This window comes from Ylistrum balloti, unplaced genomic scaffold, assembly GCF_031769215.1.
Source record: "Ylistrum balloti isolate Yb309-2 unplaced genomic scaffold, AGI_CSIRO_Ybal_v1 Utg369798, whole genome shotgun sequence".
In the NCBI taxonomy this organism is placed as follows: Eukaryota; Metazoa; Mollusca; class Bivalvia; order Pectinida; family Pectinidae; genus Ylistrum; species Ylistrum balloti.
This window is the reverse complement of record NW_026781977.1, coordinates 550,694-572,745: the sequence shown is the minus strand read 5'-3', so window position 1 is coordinate 572,745 and position 22,052 is coordinate 550,694. Positions and strand designations below refer to the sequence as shown.

General features: G+C 32.1%; 2 protein-coding genes across 2 annotated transcripts; one reads left to right on the top strand and one right to left on the bottom strand.

The window, feature by feature from the left end:
• Positions 1 to 215: 215 nt before the first annotated feature.
• Positions 216 to 10,951, top strand: LOC132544426 (ras-related GTP-binding protein A). Its single transcript, XM_060208022.1, has 8 exons — positions 216 to 303; positions 1,505 to 1,604; positions 2,503 to 2,569; positions 3,005 to 3,227; positions 4,044 to 4,139; positions 4,660 to 4,782; positions 5,530 to 5,737; positions 6,672 to 10,951. The coding sequence occupies exons 1-8, from the start codon at positions 292 to 294 to the stop codon at positions 6,767 to 6,769; spliced, it is 927 nt and encodes a 308-aa protein (XP_060064005.1). The 5' UTR covers positions 216 to 291; the 3' UTR covers positions 6,770 to 10,951.
• Positions 10,952 to 14,889: 3,938 nt separating this feature from the next.
• Positions 14,890 to 20,792, bottom strand: LOC132544461 (G2/mitotic-specific cyclin-B3-like). Its single transcript, XM_060208057.1, has 10 exons — positions 20,721 to 20,792; positions 19,832 to 19,942; positions 19,287 to 19,603; positions 18,996 to 19,065; positions 18,506 to 18,598; positions 17,685 to 17,915; positions 17,315 to 17,470; positions 16,410 to 16,559; positions 16,020 to 16,147; positions 14,890 to 15,640 (listed from the first exon to the last, which is right to left on the bottom strand). Exons 1-10 carry the CDS (start codon positions 20,790 to 20,792, stop codon positions 15,583 to 15,585), a joined length of 1,386 nt encoding a protein of 461 aa, XP_060064040.1. The 3' UTR covers positions 14,890 to 15,582.
• Between the last annotated feature and the right edge of the window lie 1,260 nt (positions 20,793 to 22,052).

Sequence of the window (22,052 nt, the reverse complement as noted above, 5' to 3'; positions counted from 1 at the left end):
GCAGCAAGCAATTTTCTCGTTTTACCAAAGTAATACGATCTTTAGCTCAGTTATGTATAAATTTATTCCTTACATTAGAACTGCCCAAAATATATTCGGAATACACGCTCTCGGTCTGTAATGCGCTTAGATTTTGTTTTGCGAAATTTCTTGATAGTCAAACATTCATCTACATTTGTCTCATTGCCGGAAACCCTTGGACTTTTTCTATCCGTTATCGTAATCATGTGATGCAAGACGATGAAACTTCAGTGACAAGTTTCGTTCAGTAAGCACGAAGAAAAACTCAAGATGAAGAAAAAGGTATATTGGAATAATCACTCGAAGAGGTTTTCCATATATTGATATTCATTACGAAAGATTATCGACTCCAATTACAGTACTGACTGCTAGTGTAACCCCATCTTGGGTTCGAGATGCACTGGAACGCATCTAAGATGGCTTTCATCTCGGAGTATATAAGAAATCCTCTGAATTTTACATATTGATGTACTTTTAAGTGATTAAGAACATTTTAGAAAGAACACTCAAAATGACATTTTCCAATCGCTTGCAAATTATGAGTTACTTATTTTGTAACTTTAAGCAAGGATTTCCCCTGGGGCCCTAAAAAATTGAAGAGCCAGTGACTCAAATCGAACATGATATAGAGTAAATCTGTATCATTTTTTAAGGCTCCTTTGTCAATTCAACGGGTCAAAATGCAGGTTTTTGAAAGTCACCTAAACTCTAGTTTAAGCTACTTTATATTGGCTATCTTATAATAACTTTATGGAAACAATTTTGGAACAAAAACAATGACAGAAGCAATATTTATTATAAACACTAGGAAAAATGTTGAGACAGAATAAGTAAAAACACATTCCTGCTGAACCACTTGACAGGAATCAAACTAGATATTCTAGTGTAATAATCCATTGCTCTACCAACTGAACTAAAGAAGCATGGTCTGTCATCGGAGTGACAGATACTGCATTTAACACTATAGTTACAAACAACACCAATGTATTTCTTTTACACAATTCATAATAGCTTTGTTTCTTTCATTATACAAATGATTTCTCGCAAGTAATGCTTGATGCAAACAAGATGTATTCATGATCATCTACTCAGATAGTCAAACACAGCATTTAGAGACATCCACCTTTCATATACCTGTGGAAATATTGAAAAAATATTTTCAAAATTTCAACATCATAATTTATGAAAGTGTAAAATCTAAAATCTGTTAATCAAATCACCAATGAATGCTAAACTAAAATTTCCAGCTTTATATCAAACACCAAATATTAACTTCCAGTTTTCTGTGCCAGATCACAAAATATTTCCACCATACACTGACACATTGTGGATAGTCTTGTTTAGCTGCACTTTTTTGACTAGGTTACCGTTATTTTAACAGTTTACTTCAGATGTCAGGAAGAGCTTCAAATTCATTATTTATATAGAATGGTTTTCAAAATTTAGAGTTGAAGATTGAACAAGCACCTGTCAATTCTTACAGGTGTTACTCATGGGAAAGAGTGGGTCTGGAAAGACCAGCATGAGATCCATCATCTTTGCCAACTACATAGCCAGAGATACTCGCAGACTGGGAGCTACAAGTAAGTCTGAACTCAAAATGAAAACTTACCAATATTAAATTATCATTCATTTAGTATGGTCAAATCAGTATATCATATTTGGATCATATCAACCTTTAAGGATTGAAATATTTAAATATAATATTAGCTCATCTTTAAAGGGACTAAATGGAAGATTTTCATTTTTATAACTGATAAAAAACATCATAACATTTAGGTATCAGTAAAAAGTTGTGAGCTTTCTGTTAATGAGTAAATTTAAAATTTGCTTAACCGTTTTTTTTTAAATGCTAAAAAAACAAAATGAAATAGGAGCATGATGTGGGGAAATTTTCAAATCATAACAAAGTGGCAGATTAAAACAAGGTTCTGAAAGGTCACATGATAAACTTGATTATCTCTGATCAAAACAGTGAATGGTGGCAGACACCACAGTGAGTGTCAGCCAGCATTAGTTTGAAGCTGATTATCTATAACAATTTTTCTCAAAAAGTGCTTTAATTTTGTGAAGAGTCTAATTCTACTTATTACAGTGATTGCCCAAATTGAAACGCACCAAAAAAATAACGAAATATAACCATTTAGTCCCTTTAAGAATAGATTGAAGGAAACTGTTGCCTTTCAGTTCTTATATTTATGTCAAAAATTTAGGGATAATGTACATTGTATATAAATATGGTTTCTTTAAATTTCTGATACACAATATGAATATGTTTGTATATAAGACTTCTGTAATGATCTTAAGAATACCTGAATAGTTCCAATTTGAGAAAGAAATTTTGATACTTTCCAGAAAGTAGGGAGGAGGGAAGTTATGATTTACTGAGCCTGGAAGACAAAAGATCACAATCTCATTAGGGGCTGAACCTGATTTTTCTAAGCTTAATAAAATTAATGCATGTTATTTTGTTCTTTACAGTTGATGTGGAACATTCTCATGTCCGTTTTCTTGGAAATCTTGTTCTAAATCTCTGGGATTGTGGAGGGTATGTATCTCCAGTTTTATGGGATGTCTCAGAACAACTAGATCTTTTTTTGTACTGATAATTACCATACTTAACCTGTAATAAATCATACCAGGCTTAGGGTTATTGCTGTATAAATATACCAGTGGTAGTAATAGTTTCAATGTTAACATATATAGTTACGTAATCCAGAAATGACTTTTCAGGGAAATTTTCACGTTTACAATACTGTCTACTTTTGCCCTTTTGTACTGTAGGGGAAAAATGTAAGGTGATCGTATTGTGCTAAAGCTGTAAAGTAAATTTCAGTATATGTAAGGATGATTTAAGACTAAGAAAAAAATTAACATTTTTATGTATGAGTTAAGTTTGGGCAATTGTTTTCCTACTTTAATTTCCCGTTTGTCATGGAAGTTTTGTTCTCTAAACATGATTTTCTTTTTTGTATGTTTTCAGTCAAGAGGCATTTATGGAAAGCTACTTTGCAAGCCAGCGTGACAACATATTTCGTAATGTAGAGGTACTAATCTACGTTTTTGATGTAGAGAGTCGAGAGCTTGAGAAGGATATGCATTATTACCAGTCCTGCCTTGAGGCCATCCTCCAGAATTCTCCTGACTCTAAGGTCTTCTGTCTGGTACACAAAATGGACCTTGTTCAAGATGATCAGCGAGACTTTGTAAGTCTAAAACTAATACGAGTACAATGAAATGCTCCAGTATCATGGATAGTTTATAACATACATATACATAGTATATATTTGTTTGAAAAGTATATGAACAACATATACCGGGTATGTCATTTTTCTTGAGATATATTATTTGAGAGAAATCATTTGTTGGAATGCAATTATTTTGTTCAGATATTATTAAACAGTTCAAGGACTTGAGTAAGTCTACTGCTAGTGTAAGGCAGTTTATATCAGTGGAAATTGATGTTTTCTATTGTTCGCAGTGGTTTAATATGTAAATGCAATATTCAACATCTTTTCATGATAGAATGTAAAGTTTGCCAAGATCTACAATACAACATTCACCAGAATTTGGATATTAACATCTTGATTTTCTGAATGTACATATTTGTACTGGTATGTGCATATATGAAATTCACATAAATCAACTTTCCATGTCTGAAATAGATATTGATAATCATATATAATGGTTAGCATTTTTGTTGTTCATTTGTTGGGTTTATTGCCCTTTGAATTGACCAGGTCAGGTCAATTTAAGGCCGAATTCTCCTGTAGCCACTAGTGCTACCTCACTGAACATTATGTTGAAGGTCTACCACATATTTTACAGAGCAATTTTGACAGTCTTGCTCAAGGTCACAACTAAAACACTGAAGGATGTTTGGTGATCTGAGGAGACACAGACAAGATGATATACACTAATTGTTATAATACCTGAGAATTATATATATTTACTTTATTGCTATAGAAGGTAAATAGTAGGGCATACTTTGAGATGAAATCTTATTCTAATTGTATCTGTAGATATTTCGAGAGAGGGAGGAAGATCTCAAGCGCCTGTCTAAGCCATTGGACTGTACATGTTTTGCAACAAGCATCTGGGATGAAACACTCTACAAGGTAAATTTTATATCCCTTTCACTCTGTCAAAGGATTCAGTGTTTGTCTTATCTTCAACATTATCAGTAGTGGAAAATTTAACAATTGTACAAATGCATATTTTGTGTTTGTTATTATCTGATTCTGTATTGATTGTTACTACAAGACAACTCCTCTATCAGTCAATGCCATGGTATCTGGGTTAGTAGGGTTTGACATACCAATGACTGATAATTTTAGTTATTTTGTCTGTGAAATGTCAAGATATTTTGGCAAAATTGTCAAAAAGTTTTCATTTTGGCCATTGGACACATGTTTCCTGTACATGGACTGAATTGACTCAGATACCCAAAGTTGCATTTAGGAGGAAAAAATGAAAAATTATTATATAAACATGTTTACTAAACAGCTGTTCCCTTCAACTATTTAAATACAGAGATCTTAGTGTGAAAATCCTCATCAAAATGCAGAATTTAATATGTAGGATGACTAACTAATAGGATGATATTGTAGTATATTGTTGTTGATTTTCTTCCAACAGGCATGGTCAAATATTGTCTACCAGCTCATCCCAAATGTACAACAGATTGAAAGCAACTTGGCAAATTTTGCCAACATCATAGAGGCAGATGAGGTTCTGCTATTTGAAAAGGCCACATTTCTGGTAAATATTGTGTATAGTTCATATACCCTGACATCTTTTGTTTATAATCGTCCAACAGCCAGTAATTGTAAGCCAAATACAATTCAGATCTATAGATTAATTCCATAAGTTTACATTTACTTTTGAATATTTACCTATTATTTTGATTAAGTATGAGAGCAAATCTCATCAGTGAATTTATGGAATGTGTCAGTTAGGCAGGTAGTTATATGCAGCTCTATGTTGTGATCTGTTTCCTGTACAATGTATTTGGTTAAAATCTGAAATATAGTTGTGTACTGATGGCATCTTCAGCATGACTTAATCAGGTGAAGGGATAGGAATGATTTTCAATCTTCAAATCTCTGTATAACATATTTCTAAACTAGTGAATTTGTTACTAAGGCTGAGGTTAACCAAATACTCTGCATTTGCCTCTTCTTGTATATATTGGAATAATCATGAATTGAAATTTAAAAATAAATGCTGAATGCATTTTAGAAGAATGTGGCACATTGACATGAGGTGTAAAACAATTTGGTAAAATCTTTTAAATGACCCAACAGGAGACATATGAGGGTCTCTTACATGATAACCCATGATTCTGCCCTCTGCCATCAGCTACAGATCATGCTTAACTTGGTGTTAAAGTCACATCACTGACTCGCTACCTCTACAATTTACACCAAGGAAGTATTCAGGGATAATGATGTGATGGTAAACAAGATGAATATTACCTGGTATGTATTTATGGTTGATTTGTTGCAGGTGATCTCTCATTGCGAACGAAAACAGCACAAGGATGTCCATCGATTTGAGAAGATCAGTAATATCATAAAACAGTTCAAGCTAAGTTGTAGTAAACTTGCAGCAAATTTCCAAAGCATGGAAGTGCACAATTCGACCTTCTCCGCCTTCATTGAGGGCTTCACCTCGAACACCTATGTCATGGTTGTAATGTCAGATGGATCCATACGTAAGTCTCTATTGATCTGTAAAACAAGATAAACAAATAGTTTTTATTGATAATACTGTAAACATACTTCATTTGGTACAGTCAGACTTTAGCATTATCATATTTTGGCAAATAAGTGCAACGATAAATTTGTATATCCATAGTAAGTACTTTATAAGCAGTATAAAGAAAGTGCAATTAGCAAAATATTATTTTAATGCAATACTTTCAATGCGAAATCTCTAAAATAAGATCACCTCTAAAATCTATACATTTGCAGTATCCTGTTGGGTTGAACATATCTTATAAACAATACCTCATCCACTATCAAGAGCATTAAATAAGGAAATAAAAACACGTATCTTTATCACATACTTTGTGTACACCTAGACTGCTAGGAGGTTTCATATAAAAAAGCATGTACTCATTAAAACTTCACTGTAGAGGTGTAACAATGAGATGAAGTTGGTAATAATGATCCTTTTGAATGTGATCACTGAGATTGTCCTTAGGCTTCTCAGTAGAAAATCTTCTGCTTTACTTCACAGTAGATTATTTCATTATGTTGTACTCTGTCTCTCCAGTAAGAACTTCTGCATATGTAATTGTTACAGTAATACATGTGTTGCCTTAAAATTTGAACCATCTGTAAAAAAAAAAAGATATTAGAATTAGAAGAACTAACCTTTATTTTACAACAATTTGAAACAGGTTTTTCCAACTTATATTAATCAATTTTGTTTGCCAAAATGGAAGTTTGAGGAGTCTTACTGTGATAAAAAGCCAGATTGTGATTGGGAGGTTATCCAATACCTTTTCACATCTGTGTTGGGAATCAAACCCCAGGTTTTTTAATCTTACATGGACAGCAGTCTTGCTTTTACAATTAGCGTACTTAAATATTGAAAAATCAATTCATCAGAAAAAAAATCATGTTTCGCTTTTTCTGTTACAGCTTCAGCAGCAACATTGATTAACATCAAAAATGCTAAAAAGCATTTTGAGAAATTGGAAAGAATGGAATCCAACCATCATCCAATTACTGCAAGGTGAAGACATGAAAAAGGACGCAGTGAATTCCAGTCTTGATATTTATAGCCAGTTCTCATGGAAACTCTCATCAGAATTTCTACCAGTAACAAACTCATGTACAATGCTCTCTTAACTGGACCATGCAAGTCCTTTAAATACAGTTTTTTTTTGGACCTTACTACATTTAGTATAGACTGCAGACTTTTTTCTCAGGTTTTTTTTTCAACTTGAAACATATCAGTATAGGGAGATACATTGAAAATTGTATCAATAGTAAGATTCCTAAGCAATTTCATGACATTTTTTGAACAATAATCCTTCCTGCTGCAAACTTTTAGCAAATTTAAAAAATTGGAACCATCAAGAAAATGATCCTTTGTTATATTTTAGACAATAAAGTAACTTTATATACCCTGGCAGTATGGTTTTCAAGAGAGAGAAAAAAACCTGTGTGTCTTAAAATTATAGATTCTCATTAAAATGCTTATGATATTTCCCAGTACAATTTCTCATTGGAATCCCTGTGTCAGGTATTTGGTCTGTAGACTTGTATTAGAATTGGTTTGTACAAAATGGTTTCCATTTTTATGATTTCTGACGGCTGACAGTAAAATTGCATGGTAGAATATTAATGGTTTATTCAGAAGCCCTTTGTTTGGTAAGCACTATAGTATAGTTGCTTATTGGAAGCTTGATAGAAATGTTGGGACAAACGTTTTGGAAGCTTGTTCACCTGGACATTAAGGTTACTAACTGGAGCATTATGTTGCCAAATTGTACATAAGGATTCTCAGTGGAACATTGATAGGTATGGCAATAGGGTTACTTAGTGCAACTTCATTGCGATAAACAGTATGGTTACTCAGTTAAACTTTACCACGATTGACAATATGGTGATTCAGTGAAACATTACAGCAAGACAAGAAGGTTAATAAGTGGAATCTTACTATGATTGACAATATGGTTATTTAGCGAAACATTACTACAATTGACAATATTGTTAATAAGTTATCATGATTGACAATATGGTTTAGTGAAACCTTACTGCAATTGACAATATGGTTATGCAGTGAAACTTTACCATGATCAACAGTATGATTACTTAGTGAAACCACTCAAGGTTGACAATACAGTTACTAAGTGGATCTTTGTTGTATGAGGCACTGTGGATCATTAATTTTGCAATAGATTATGTAAGGTTATACTCATGCGACTAGATGAAATTGTTACTCAGTGGAACCTTGTTGGGCCCTTGTATAGTTACTTATTGGAGCCTTGTTAGGATTGACATAAGGTTACTCAGTGGGCCTTGTATTTACACACTGGATGGGTTTGCTTGTCTGATGTGGTATGTAAATACATTATATCTTTATTTGAAAAATCTAAGAGAGCTTTTGTGACTGAAACATTATTGAAAATTTGTGTAATAGTTTACTTTTTAATAAATTGCATTTATACAAACTTTTTGCAATGATGTAGATAATAAAAGATTTTACAAATGAATTGTATCATCATTAAGAGATGTATTGACAATTGAATGACGAAGGTATTGTATTTATAGAATGTAAACTTGTGAAAAAAGAATCTATTCTGAAATGATTCTAGAAACAGGCACAATTTTACAAATTGTGTTTGGTTTGAGGTGATCTTTACCATATGCAATGTTGTCTCTATGGTTAAATTAAAGTTACTGTAAAATCACTTATTTTTGTGAGGGATTTATTTTCATTGGATTTTTTGGGTACTCTTACTCACGAATTTATATCTACAAAATAATAAACGAACATGGATGATAGTACTAGTGGATTTCGTGAGCAAGATTTCACACAAAATCAAGTGCTAACAAAAATGTATATTTTTGGAAAATCACAAAATTTCAGCCCCATGCAAAATATTGGATTTTACGGTAAAAAAAAATGAAACATTGTAATGAAACTGAAACCAGATACTATAACATGACATTGTGTTTTGTCTTCTGTATATGATTGATACTAATATGTTATACACTGTTAATTAATACAAATATAATGTGGATAATATTATGAAGAAATAAAAACATGTGATATTTTGAAATTTGTGTTTTTAGTGTCTCTCAAAATAATTGAAATCTGAAGTTTAAAGTGGCTTTTAGAGTCTTATTCAAAATACTTCTTTTATTTTCTTCTATGATACACAATCCTATCTGTAATTACAACTTGTTTGTGATCAAGTTTTAGGAACATGTATATATCGTATCTTTCTTGCAATAAGACCAGGGAATTACTCATCACTTACTCAAAGTTAGCGGATGACATTATTTTGAGACAATGAATAAACATTCACCTGTAATTTAATGGTCAGTTATATGATGGATGGGCTTATTACCAGACGTTTTATCACATTTATGTTTATTGTTATGACATAGACTTCTGGATTGTTTACAATCGTGTGCTAATGTGTATGATAGAGGACCAAGTCACTTATTTATCTTAATTGGAGCTGACTGTCGATGGCCATACTTTTCTAGTAATAAGCCGGGGTATGTTAATTAGCCCACATACCTTTTTGATTGTCTGCAGAGTAAACCAAATAATTCTAATTATAGTCCTGTATTAAACCCACTGACTGACTTCAAATGCCATGGTGATGTACTAGCAACCCATTTCTGTTTGATGCTCAGTAGAATGATGTTATTTCTTTGTCCTATAATAAGCCCATCCCCTGATTCTGGTCCCTGGGCTTATTTCAGTGTAAATGTGGTAATTACTTCCTCAGTTAACAATATTGTGATGATATTTCAAGATATTATTGTAAGTTGCTGTAATATTTTAAGTCACATGAGATCAGGTCTCTTGAAAACGTCTTTTTTATTTTGTATAATGGTAAAAAAAATTATATTGTGTAAATAGATGCCATTATGGAAATGCGAAACAAATGAGTGCTATTTTTCCACTTTTTATGTACATTTTGTATATGATAATATATGTTACTTGTTATAATCTCAAGTTATATCAGTGTTTGTAAGTTTTGGGACAAAATCTGAAATCATGGTTATGTTCTGAATGTTACAAAATTAGAACTTGATTTCCTCTGTTTTTTAAGATTCCTTTCTCATTTCTTGTAACTTTGTGTAAAATTTATCGTTCTTGAAGTTTTTTCTCTTTGATTAGAAAACATTTTTGGTATCCCTGCAATAGTATTGCTTGTTATGCTATATGTTAAGCATTGTGTTACTTTTATATTAATATTGAAAATGTGAAACGCTTTTCAGATAACTTTTATGTCAAAGGTTTAAAAATACAGTCTGTAATTCATTAAATGATTGACATTCTGAGTTAGAACAGCTAAAATATTACACACCCTATTTAGTTAACAGGTAGGAGGGTTTAGGGGAATATATAGAATCACTTTGTGCATCTGTCTGTATATACAAATATTGTGTACAAGATATCTCATGAGCACCTTGACAGAGTTAGTACATGTTTACAACTTAGCATCACACGATCAGATTCTAAACTTAATCAGATTTTTGTGGTCATCAATCAACTGTAATTGTCAACTGTCATCATTGACCACTTTTGAAAATATTTGTGTAAATGATATCTCATGGCTCCCTGAACAGATTTAATATAGATCAGGGATTGGAGACTGTATCTATGGTGTGAGCTCCAGCTCACTTTTTTTGTATTTCAAGATAAGTAAGTAATTTGTGATTTCTAATATGATTACAATAGATAGGAGAAAAACAGAATGACAGGGTGCCAAAAATGGGGTGTGTCAACCAACCAACCATTAGTCTGTTCTGGAGATGTACATTTAATGAACCATAGTATCTAATCAATACTTTAGTTTTGTATTCTTTTTTCACAGCATGGAATTCAAACATATGAATGTATAATATATTTGTGATCACATTTTTTATTTCAAAGTCAGTAATACCGAATGTGCCATAACTATTTTCTGAAATTAAAACAAATTTTTTCCACTAATTTCATGGTTTTCACAGGATGTCTATGTGCATGGTCACCATCGGTCCTGAGTTGCTAACTGTTTTTTTGCATGACATTAATTTTTTTTATCTTTAGTAGACAAAAGATGGTCTTACAATCAATTTACCTGCTTTTGTAGGCATGTATAGACATGTATTTACTGTTAATAAATGGCAAGTCCACTGGATGTTTAAATGACGTACAATTGATTAAATACATGTATATTTGCACCATACATGTTTCCTGTTTTTCATTTATTATGGTTTTCCAAGATATGTTTGGCCATTAGGTATGATGATTTCAAAACTGGATACTTTCCTTGTGGTCAGGTTGGTTATTACATGGGGATTTATTATTTATCAACCTGACATTTTTCTGAGGGTAAATAGGCTTTGGAAAGATATCATGCTCTCGGGTTAATAAATCTTCATATTCACCTGAAAACAGGTCAATAATTGTTTTATTATATGCAAACAATGCACAATTCTGATTGGTCAAAAACTGCAGCACAAGTTATTTATTCATCTGTGAGACACCCAACAGGGCATTTGGACCAATATTCACCTTGTATGCATGAATTCTGCCTGTTTCTGTGTAACATAGCAATATGTTTAGTTCTTCAAGATTTGTTTTGGCCAATCAGCATGCAGTAAAAATGGATCATTTAAAACAAATTAAGTAGACCACCTTTCAGTATTTGCTTAAGTTGAAGTTTAAAGAAATGTAGCCTGTAACCTATCGAAGTTGGATACTGAGGTCACGTCTAACTTATAGAATAACTAACATTTTGGTTTTCCAGCCAAATCTTGTTTCTTTTGGCCTATCATGAACATGTGGTACGTTGGTTGTTTGTATGAAGGAGATGCATTGGATTGGTTAAGTCAAAAGGTCAATAATCATTGTAAGAAGTTTCTCAATTTCCTCTTGGAGACTAGCTACTCAACTGCAATCAAAAGAACTTTGTTCAAGATGTCATCAATAGAAACCAAACCGAGGATTCCGATTGGTTATAATCTGACTAGAATGAAATTGTATCTATTAGTTACAATCCAACGAAAATGATATTGTATTTAGCCTATTGAAAAGACTGCAAAAGTTCTATTCAATGTTAAGTTCATTCTTGACCAAGGACACTGCCATCATTGTACATGATATGACTATAAATACTTATTGCTTATCATTGTGACCTTGACCTTGTATATAATTCAAGAGTATTCAGACAAGCTCCATATATAAGTCCCTTACATTTGAAGCCACCTGCAAGGATATACAAAAAAAATCACACAAACATTAGTCAAAATCAAGAATTTATTGTTCAAAATTATTTTATTTTAAATATTCATTAAACAAAACATATCAATGATGCCAAGAAAAAGGACAGTAAAACTATAGTTATTTCACAAGATAAAACATTGAAAATAATATTCCTTTAAAACAATGTTTCAAGTAAAACACTACAGAACTTGATCTAAATTGTTTTCTTTATAATATTCCACTGAAAACACTTTAAATCAAGAAATATCAAAGAGTTAAATACAAATTTCCTAAAAAAAAAAATGTCTAAATGTTTAAGAAAAACGAATCTCTTGTACAGTGTACTAGTTTATGTTCCATTATTCCAACCCCATATATTTTTTAAATACTCTGAACTGATGCAAAACATCATGATTTTCTTACCAAGTTAATTGTTATTGAATAGGAAGTATAAAATCAGACACAGCTAACACACACCAATATCATACACTAAAGAAATTGTGCAATGTTCTTGTCTCTGTTGCCACAAAAGTTCATTTGCTGCATATGTGTGTTAATTTTAAGTCAGGATTTAAATGGGACTGTAACAACAAAGAATGAAAGAAAGGCAAGAAAGAAGATGAAGAAAAAGAAGGAATGACACAGAATAAGGACAGTTTATCAAGAACTGACACGGAATTAGAAAGTCTCTCTCCTTTACATAGCTTTACATACAGGAAGTTTGTGACATGTGTACTCCGTGAAAGCTATTACATGTATTTTAATCACAAACAACATCAACATAAACATGTACCCAGTTATATTCTCACTCATATCTCCTATGTAATTGTTTCATCTGAAATTACAAAATTTAAAAATTTCAGATATCAGAATTTGAAATTCCTCACCAAAGTGTGGAACACTCTTTTTTATATAAAGGATGCCATTTCCTTATCCATACATCAGAATGCCAATACATAGTAGCCACGACATGAGACACGACTAAAACTGACTACAAATGTACCACAAACCAAATTAGGAATGCTGACACCTTGGCTATTGAGGGGAAAGCACTCCCTTCTCGTCCTACTCTTGTCCTACTCTTCATGCCTACTCCCTAGTTAACTCATACAGCCACTACTTATTGTTCCCTCAAGACCACATACCCTCACACAAATTGACATCACCTATTCATATATCATTCTCTTTGTAACTGAACAAATTTCCACTTATTCACTCTTATCCCGACTCAAACAAGCACTCACAACCATAACACCTCACTTTTGTTTTATAAAAATCTCCACAAGGCCCATAAGGTAACTGGTTCCCTAACTATTGAGATATGTAAGACACAAAACTCTGTTTGGTTAAAATTTTTTCAGAGGAACACATATCCTTAAAGACTTCAAGAATCTAACAATCGATTGAGAGAGCGTTACTTATTGGGATAAGTAAATCAAATAATTACACTATCACCTTTCCTATATAATGTTTTAGTTGAGATATGATACACAGGAGTATACATGTATTAACGATGTTTGGTCCATACTCCATTAATACATTAGTTTGATTTACTACTCTATATTTACAAAGTCTGTTTACACATCTGCGGTCATACTTTAACTTGAGACTAGGAACATTTCTATCATCATGGAAATTTACATTACTACATCAATCTAAGATTAGCCCAAACATTTAACAACAGAATTGTGCATCTGCTTTTGAACACCAACAAAGCTATAGACAGATAAAATTATCTAATGTGTTTTAAATAGATATGTGGAAAAGTATATTAGCATATAAACATATAGATATATAAAAGCCAGCAATGAATAATTCTAAAGTTAGAATTAAAACTGTTCACATTTAAAAACCTTCAACACTATCACTACCATAAAACAGATAATCTACAGAACTATATGTCTAACAGATATTGAAGTATTGATTATTAAAGTAGCCCAAAATCATAAGTGAAATGGAAAAATTACTTTTAAGAATGAAATCTTGCCAAAATTTTCATGGTGCGTAAAAAAATCCATTATCTTTCGAGAAAAAAATTACTTAAAACATCCTAACCTTGATCTGTTTGTATTATTTTACCAGAGCTAACAAAATTTAGTTACTAGAGTTCATTTATCTCTTAAACTTAACTTAACAATGGTTGAGATTACTGATGGAAGTAACATCTTTGTCTTATTTCAAAACAAATTTTCCCTGCAATTAAACTTGGCTTGTAAAAGTATGAAAAAAATAAGAATTTTCATCTCTAGTCTAACATCCCCAATTAATGACAGGCAATTGCTCCAGTTTTTTACTAAGCATGTTAAAGCTATCATTCCTTCAAAAATTGCTGTATTTATCAATATATTTTTCTTTCTAATTATTTGTTATTTCAAAAACAATTAGCAACATGGGACCAAAATTTAGTTTTAATCTGTATTTTAGGTGCACAAATTCCTTGGAAATAAGAAGTTATGATTTAAGTAATATCATATTCAGATATGTATACAAATCATAACCAATGGTCATTCACTTTACATCCATTAAAAACTTCCTCAAAAAGCCATACATTTCTACAGGTTTTTGACCATTTTAACATTGATACATTTAATCTTGTTCTCATGATATCAAAGCTTAATCGTCAACAGGGTATCTGTGCAGATTTATGCTTTAACAAAAAGGCTTCGTGAAATATACCAAAACATAGGACACATTACTGCACACTTTCATGTTGTCATGTTTAATCAGCTGTTGGAATAATAGCAAACCAAACTGTGTAATTTTTAAATTACATAAATTGCAATAGTCTTTTAAGTGGTAAATTTGTTGCAAGGAAAAGGAATAAAAAATATGTATACAAAAGACTATTAAAAGTGTAAAAAAAAGTTATCATTGGAATATATCTGATCTAAAAACTGATCTTTTAATTTTATAGGGACAATCATGATTTCACTTATCTCTATAACTTAATGTATATAGTGAAGAATTCATCATCGCTGCTAGTGCACAATGCTAACCACGAAATACAGCTAACGTAATCAAACAGCCATACAATTCAAAAGAAACAAATCAAATCAAATTTAAGTAATTGTAATTTATTGAAGTGGCACTATGATCTGTAATAATTCACAAAATCTCACCAAGGAATACAGAAAATCTAGATAAAGATAGAGCTACTGAAATCAATACTGTACAACAAATTTCACACAGCATGATTGACAAAATTTACAAGTCCATAATTCAATGATTTATTACACTTAGATAAATCTGTAATCATGCTAAGTATGTGAAATTCTGCCTGTAACCTCCACACCAAATTTTGGAGACCAAGGTAGCAGTGAATGGATATCACAACAAAAAAGTCCATAACAGAATGCATAGACATGACTTCAATGAATACATTTTTCAACACATATTCCTGGTAGTCCTTTCTGACTGTTGATTTTTTGTTTAATTCAACTTAAACATATAGATACCATGATTTTAAATACTAAGAAACTTTTGCACTCCCACTCAGTCATAAACATACCACCATAATGTCATCTACACAACTCTCTTTCTCTTCTCCATACAATCATCCTCCATAAAAGTCACAAAAAACATCACAAGTCCTGTATCACAACCTGTCTTCACTCAACTCTTCAGCTCATCACTTTTCAGGGATGGCAGCTTTGCAACTTCATAAAACACTCTGAAAGAAATGAAAAAAAAACTGTATGAGTGCTAATAATTTACAATAAGTCACTTTATCAAGCAAATTCTCAGCAAGAAAACACTTTCTTTAGCAACATTTCAAAAGTGTTCATTCTTGTTAAATGCAGGAAAAAATTAAGTTTTGACATTAAACACAATGAATCTTGAAATTTGTTCAGATTTGCTGGACTGAAAATAATGCCTGAATCAAATGGACAGTGATGAAATGCTTCCTGAAATGAAGTGTTTCTTTCCTATATCAAGCATTAATACAAATTAAGCAGACTTTAATTAACTTTAACACTGATATGGAAATAATTCTATGTTTAGAAATACTGGTTTGTACAACTTTTCTTGTATACAAAATTTTTTTGTACCTGTGAGAGTATTTGGACTTGATGGTTGTGAGTTGTCGCGAGGGAGATTCCAACATGGTGTTCAGTTGCTGCATCAGGGGCAGGAGTTGATCATCCTGGTAACCTGTGTAATACTCCAAGGTTTTGTTCTGTAAACAAAATACAGTTTCACATAGAATAATATCACAAAATGTTTCAAAATGGATGAAATCTAACACAAAAAAATTTTGAATTCTAATTTCCAAATCATAAAAGTTACCAAAACATTTTACAACTATAATTTTTTATCCTTGCAATGTATCCTGTCAAATTAATGTTTAAGTTCCATTAAAGGCATATAGAGGAACTTGTGGGAAAACTGTTAATACTATTACAATCTCTCTAACTTGAATTACAACATTTTTTCCTTACCCATTCACCACACTTCTTCATCCTGAAGGCCAGACAAAGACAGGCAGAGGCCATCTCGGATTCACGGTACTTAAGAAAGTCATACTCCATTAGAGAAAGCTCTAAAATGTACCGAGCCAAGGTCAATGTCTCCATGGATGCACGGGCACACTGTGGGAAGAAATTAAACAATTAATGAATTTCACATAATGACCACCTTAATGAAGGCTTCTAAATAACAGGTATATAACTTTTAAAACGGAATTTTCTCAAGTTTAATGTTAAAAGAGAAATTTCTGAAGAACATGTATATGATTAATTTTAAGAAGTCATCAGAATCAAATCTGAATCATACAAATCTTGCAAATGAAATATATGTTGATCTTCAATAGAAAACAGGATAAAATTCATGTGGAGACAGATTTAATTATAAAATGTCCAATGCTATATCAAAAGAGATGTCATAAGAAAACTCAATCATTTAAGATAAGATATATGCACTTACTTGGCTTCAGTCAACAATGAAATTGACAAAACACACCAGAGTTCAATATTCAAAAAACTTTTTCTTAACCATCACCAGCATAAAAACACTCTTTGTAGGGAAAATGTCATATTTTCTCTTCTGTGCTAGTTCAAGTTTTCTACATTCTACATTCTGCAGAACTACAAAACTAATTAAACTTCTTGCAAGGTGAACTGACACAACTATCTCAGTATCTATCTAACAATGCTGAAACATTCCTAAGAACAAACATGATTTCTCTTTGCTGTGCTTTCAGAGCAATCTGTGAAAATTCATGACATCCAAATTAACTTGATGTAAACTTGTCAAAATTTGATTAATTCATAGACGAGAAAATGTTGATCATGACATATATACCATTTGAAAACAACAACTGTTACATTAAAATAACCTGACCTACCTTGGCATATCTACGGAGGAATCTGTAGGATAGTGGCATGCCAATGTCAAAGCCAATCGTCTTCAGGACAGAACGTTCCATGGCAAGGAAGTCATTCTTGGTGTAGGCATCATCACAGATGTACAGGAAGTCAGCTACCATGGGAGGGCATCTCTCCTACAGAAAGAAATGCTACTGTTACCATAGTTACAGTAATACCCAACATAGGCTATCAGTTTCATCATAGTTTACAGATAATATGATTAATCAACCAATTACTACACCTTAATCTCATTAAATTTTCATCAGAAACTTATGTTCATGTCACAAATGCTAGACTCCTTATTCAACACTATTTTTATCCCTAATACACAAAAAACACAATACTTACATCAAATTTACATGATATAAAGAGGGCTGCAGCCCCAACCAATTGTAGACGTTCTTTCGACACATTTTTGACTGTGAGGTATAAATCCACCAGCTTGACAGCTAGGTAGAGGGTTTCGTGGTTTAGCTCAAAGTTCTCTTGGACCTCCACTAACCAGTCAACAAGTATGGCCCGCATGTTGGTGGTCAGGGATGTCTGTTTCTCCATGTATGCAGGCACCATGAATTTCAACTGCAATATGGAAAAAAGGTTTGAAATATCAGATGTTGTTTTTCATGTAAGGAATTTTCCAGTAAAACATCTAAACCAAAATAGGTCATTTCCATCCACGATTCAATTTTCTTTCGATTACTTCTTAGTAAATTATCAGTTAAATTATTTGGAAGGTTCCTCTAAACAAAAGCTTGACTGGGTTATACATTTCATTAAAATTGCTCTTACAATTTTCATGACCATAAGTTAAATCCAATACAGTATTCTACAAATATTTACACTCAATTTCTTTAAAGTGTTAAGAACACATTTAAAACAAGATCATATTCTTCAAAAATATTCAGTACATTTATATGACATTGGAAAAGATCATTTGAATAGAATTTATAATTTATCACAATTGATGATGGAAAATTGGTTACAATATATAAATCAGTATAATCAGTTAAAAGATTTATAGTTAATCAATTATTTAATCGACAGTCTTTGAAAGATAAAAATTTATCATCTTATCCGACAGTTGAGGTTGAATGATAAGTTATATCGGGTCATCGTCACTCCCATCACTTATTTCCATTTGTGAAATTCACACTATTGACTGGTCTTACCTCCCTCTCCTTGTAGTATTCAAAGATGAAGGAAGCATAGAGAGCAACCTGAGCAATGTCGGTCATGTTCTCCTTATCCACATCATCCACTCCCTACAAACAAACAAGACATGTACAATACTAAATTCTAGTATCACAGGTTCCATTTAAAACCTCTCTGCAGAACAGTAGAGTTGTATTTAAGCCATGTCTACAGCCATTTGAATCATACAATTTTTCTTTCTTCTTCCATTTTTCAGGAATACTTGATCTATTCATCTTGTATAGGACCTCATTTATAAACTACTAGTACAATCTAAACAGATTAAAAATGTGAACCAATCACAATTGTATCAGCACTTTTATTGCTTTTCCGATTCAATTAAATAAAATGTTCCTTTTTAAAATCAATAAATAATCATTCTTTTCCCCTTATAATTGAAGTTTTGAGATCAAATCAAATGGGAAATGACAAATATTTCTGGAAATTAAAAATCACTAGAACACTGACCTCTGGTGGGGCAACAAGGGTTTCCTCTTTGGTGTATGTTTCATTCAAGTCTTCTACAATATCGTCAAGGCTGCAACAAAGACAATATCTGAACTGTTTAATTGTTCACTTTATTATTTGAAAAAAAAAATCATTTTCTGCTTATTGTTTTTCAATTTTATGTATATGCAGAAAAATTAATAAAAAAAAATTGATATCAAAATAATCTTCACTTGTTTGATAATGACCATCACTTTGTTAATACAGCTGTACTACATTTTTCAAACCATAATGTTAATTTTATTCTCATACCTGACTTTGGACGATGAAAGACTTGAGGATAATGAACTTGAGGAGCTTGTAGACTCTTGTGAACTGGTGATTGAGGATGTTGATTCTTGTGAACTGGTGAGTGATTGGCTCTCCTGTGACAGCTGGATAACATTCTCATCAAGTTCCAAGACATCTTTAGATTGTCTTGGTCTCTTTTTCTCCTGTCGTATCTTTTGCTTCGATTCTTTTGTTGTTTTTGTTGGCTGAGGTGGTTTGCTTGTTTCCACCACAGCTTTCAGTGGAAGTTTAGATTTCTTCAAATCTTTCTTCTGTTGCTGTGATTTTTCATTCAAGGCCTGTTAAAAATATATATATTCCATTTATTTATATAATATGATTCTTACAATTAACTTTCCCAAAAACAGCCTCTTGATTATTGATTTGATGGAATACTTGTACACCTTATTATTTTCCTTCAAATATGTCTACCATTACTGAAATATCATCTTCCAAATAGGAATGATGCTTTAGCGACTGATCATCATTCTTTACCATATTCTTAATCCCTACTTATTCATACTTACATTTGTAATATCTCCAAAGGCTGCTCTCCTCTTTTGGTTCGTTTCATTTGTGTTGTCAACATGTCTTTTGAATCCACCCACCTGGGCCTGTGAAACAGCATCATGATGGATCTGAAAAGATTGCAAAAAATACTAAAAATGTATTGACAAATAACATAAAGATCCAAACCCTGCAGACTACAATTGAAAAGAAATAAACAAATTACTCCTTTTTAAGATAAAGAAGAAAAAAGATTCGCCATTATCTCATAGATAAAACCATCGATTCTAGTGAAGTGTTTAGAAATCTTGACAAAAATAAAACATTACGATAAGAACTGCCGCTCTGTGAAATATGATTTGTTAAAATCTGTTATATTTGACTTAAATATAACAATAATGCTAATGATATATGCATAATAGATCAAATAACCATAACGTTAAAGGGCAAGGACCTGTCCCGTCTTTTGTTTATAATTAGTCTTAGTCTTAAATGCATATTAATTACCGGAAATGGAGAAAATTAATAGAATGTGTCTTTTTCAACATTATACAGTGAAATTGTTGAAATGAAAAATATGACCTGGTCACAAGCCTGGCTATGTTTGTCAGACATCACATTATTTGCAATCAGTTGAAAGCAACACATGTACACAGGAAATGACAATAAAACGATAGATATTTATATCATATTACAGTAATTTCTTACTCCGACACAACAAATAATCTATCTTATACTTCGCCAATATCAGATGTATTAAATTCTGATTTAAAAATTTAACAGAACGACAAAAAACGTTTACAATTCTAAATGATACTGAACGCGTGATACGACTGATCACAAGTCACACGTTATATCATCTACGACACCGCAGCTATTTCTTGCATCCTTGATCGGAATCCGACTCACTTTTGCAACAGATTTCCCTTTTTTAACATCAGCATTCTGTAGAGAGGTCTTTTGCTTCCTTGAATTCAACATTTTTACGATTTTCTAGATCCTAGAAAACACGTTGAGAGATCGAAGTTCTTGCCTGCTGGCTATGTTCAAATGCGTTTTTACCAAAAATCAGACACTCATGTCATACAGATCAATTCCCTGGTACAAAAACAATTTCCTCTTCTAGTTCAGATCGGTGAGATTTTGTCAAGTTCCAGTTGAAAATGCAATGCAAAGTGCAGTATCATAAATGTAAACAAACGTAAGCAGTCGCCATCAGCTTGTTTCAACGTTTGAATTTTGTCCCAAAGCCAAGCGCGCTGATTGGTCAGAATAAAAATACAAGCATAGGCCACCTAGCGGACAATCATTCTTACAGGGGAGCCTACTCTTACTAAAACTAATGATATCGAGGCCTTGCAGTCAGTACATAGTGACTCTGCTAATGATAATTATAACAATAGATGTTATAAAAGAATATTTAATTATGTCAAAATAAAAGTCCACCATGCTCTCAAGCCATTTCTTGAAATACCTTAATCGTCCCAACCTACTATAAAAAAAAAGAAATCGAGTGAGATTCATTTTTACAACCACGGTGATATTGGCTTACCATGTTATTCATTTCGAAAAATTGTTTCAGAGATGTCCATTTTCTAGTAGTTGTTGTCGCAGTGGTAACCATTGCTTGCGATGTCTGTAATGACGCATTCTGTTGTGGATATTGGGTCTGTTCTTTGTTTTTCACCATATTCGGAATTTTAGACCGATTCCTAGTTTTCTGGGTCTTAGTTCTGTTTCTGGACGTTTGTTTTCTTGTCTCGGTTACGACAGGAACTTTCAGCGGAATCTTGGATTTTCTAGATTCTTTTTTCTGAAGCTGTTGAACTCGTGGCTTAGAAACACTAAATTCCTATAGCCGGTAACAAAGTAAAATAAAATGTATAACTGATTTTACTCAAGGATAGACATCTGACATATTTACCATACTTTGTGATGATTGTGTCATACACGATAATCAATGAGCTTTCCGTTTAACCTCATATGCTCAAAATTAAAAAAAAAAATACTCTCATAGAAATTATATCACAGAGATTTTCAAATCAAAACACAATAAAACGGAAAACTTAGAATTTATTGTATTAAAAACTTATCCAGAAATTTGATAAAATTTCAAACAGAACCACATATTTTTAATATTAATGACTTTTCAGTACTAAACTTAAGTAGAAAATTATATTAAATCTGACAATTACTTTTTCTTGATTTCATAAAAAATTATGATATAGTTCAATCGATAGG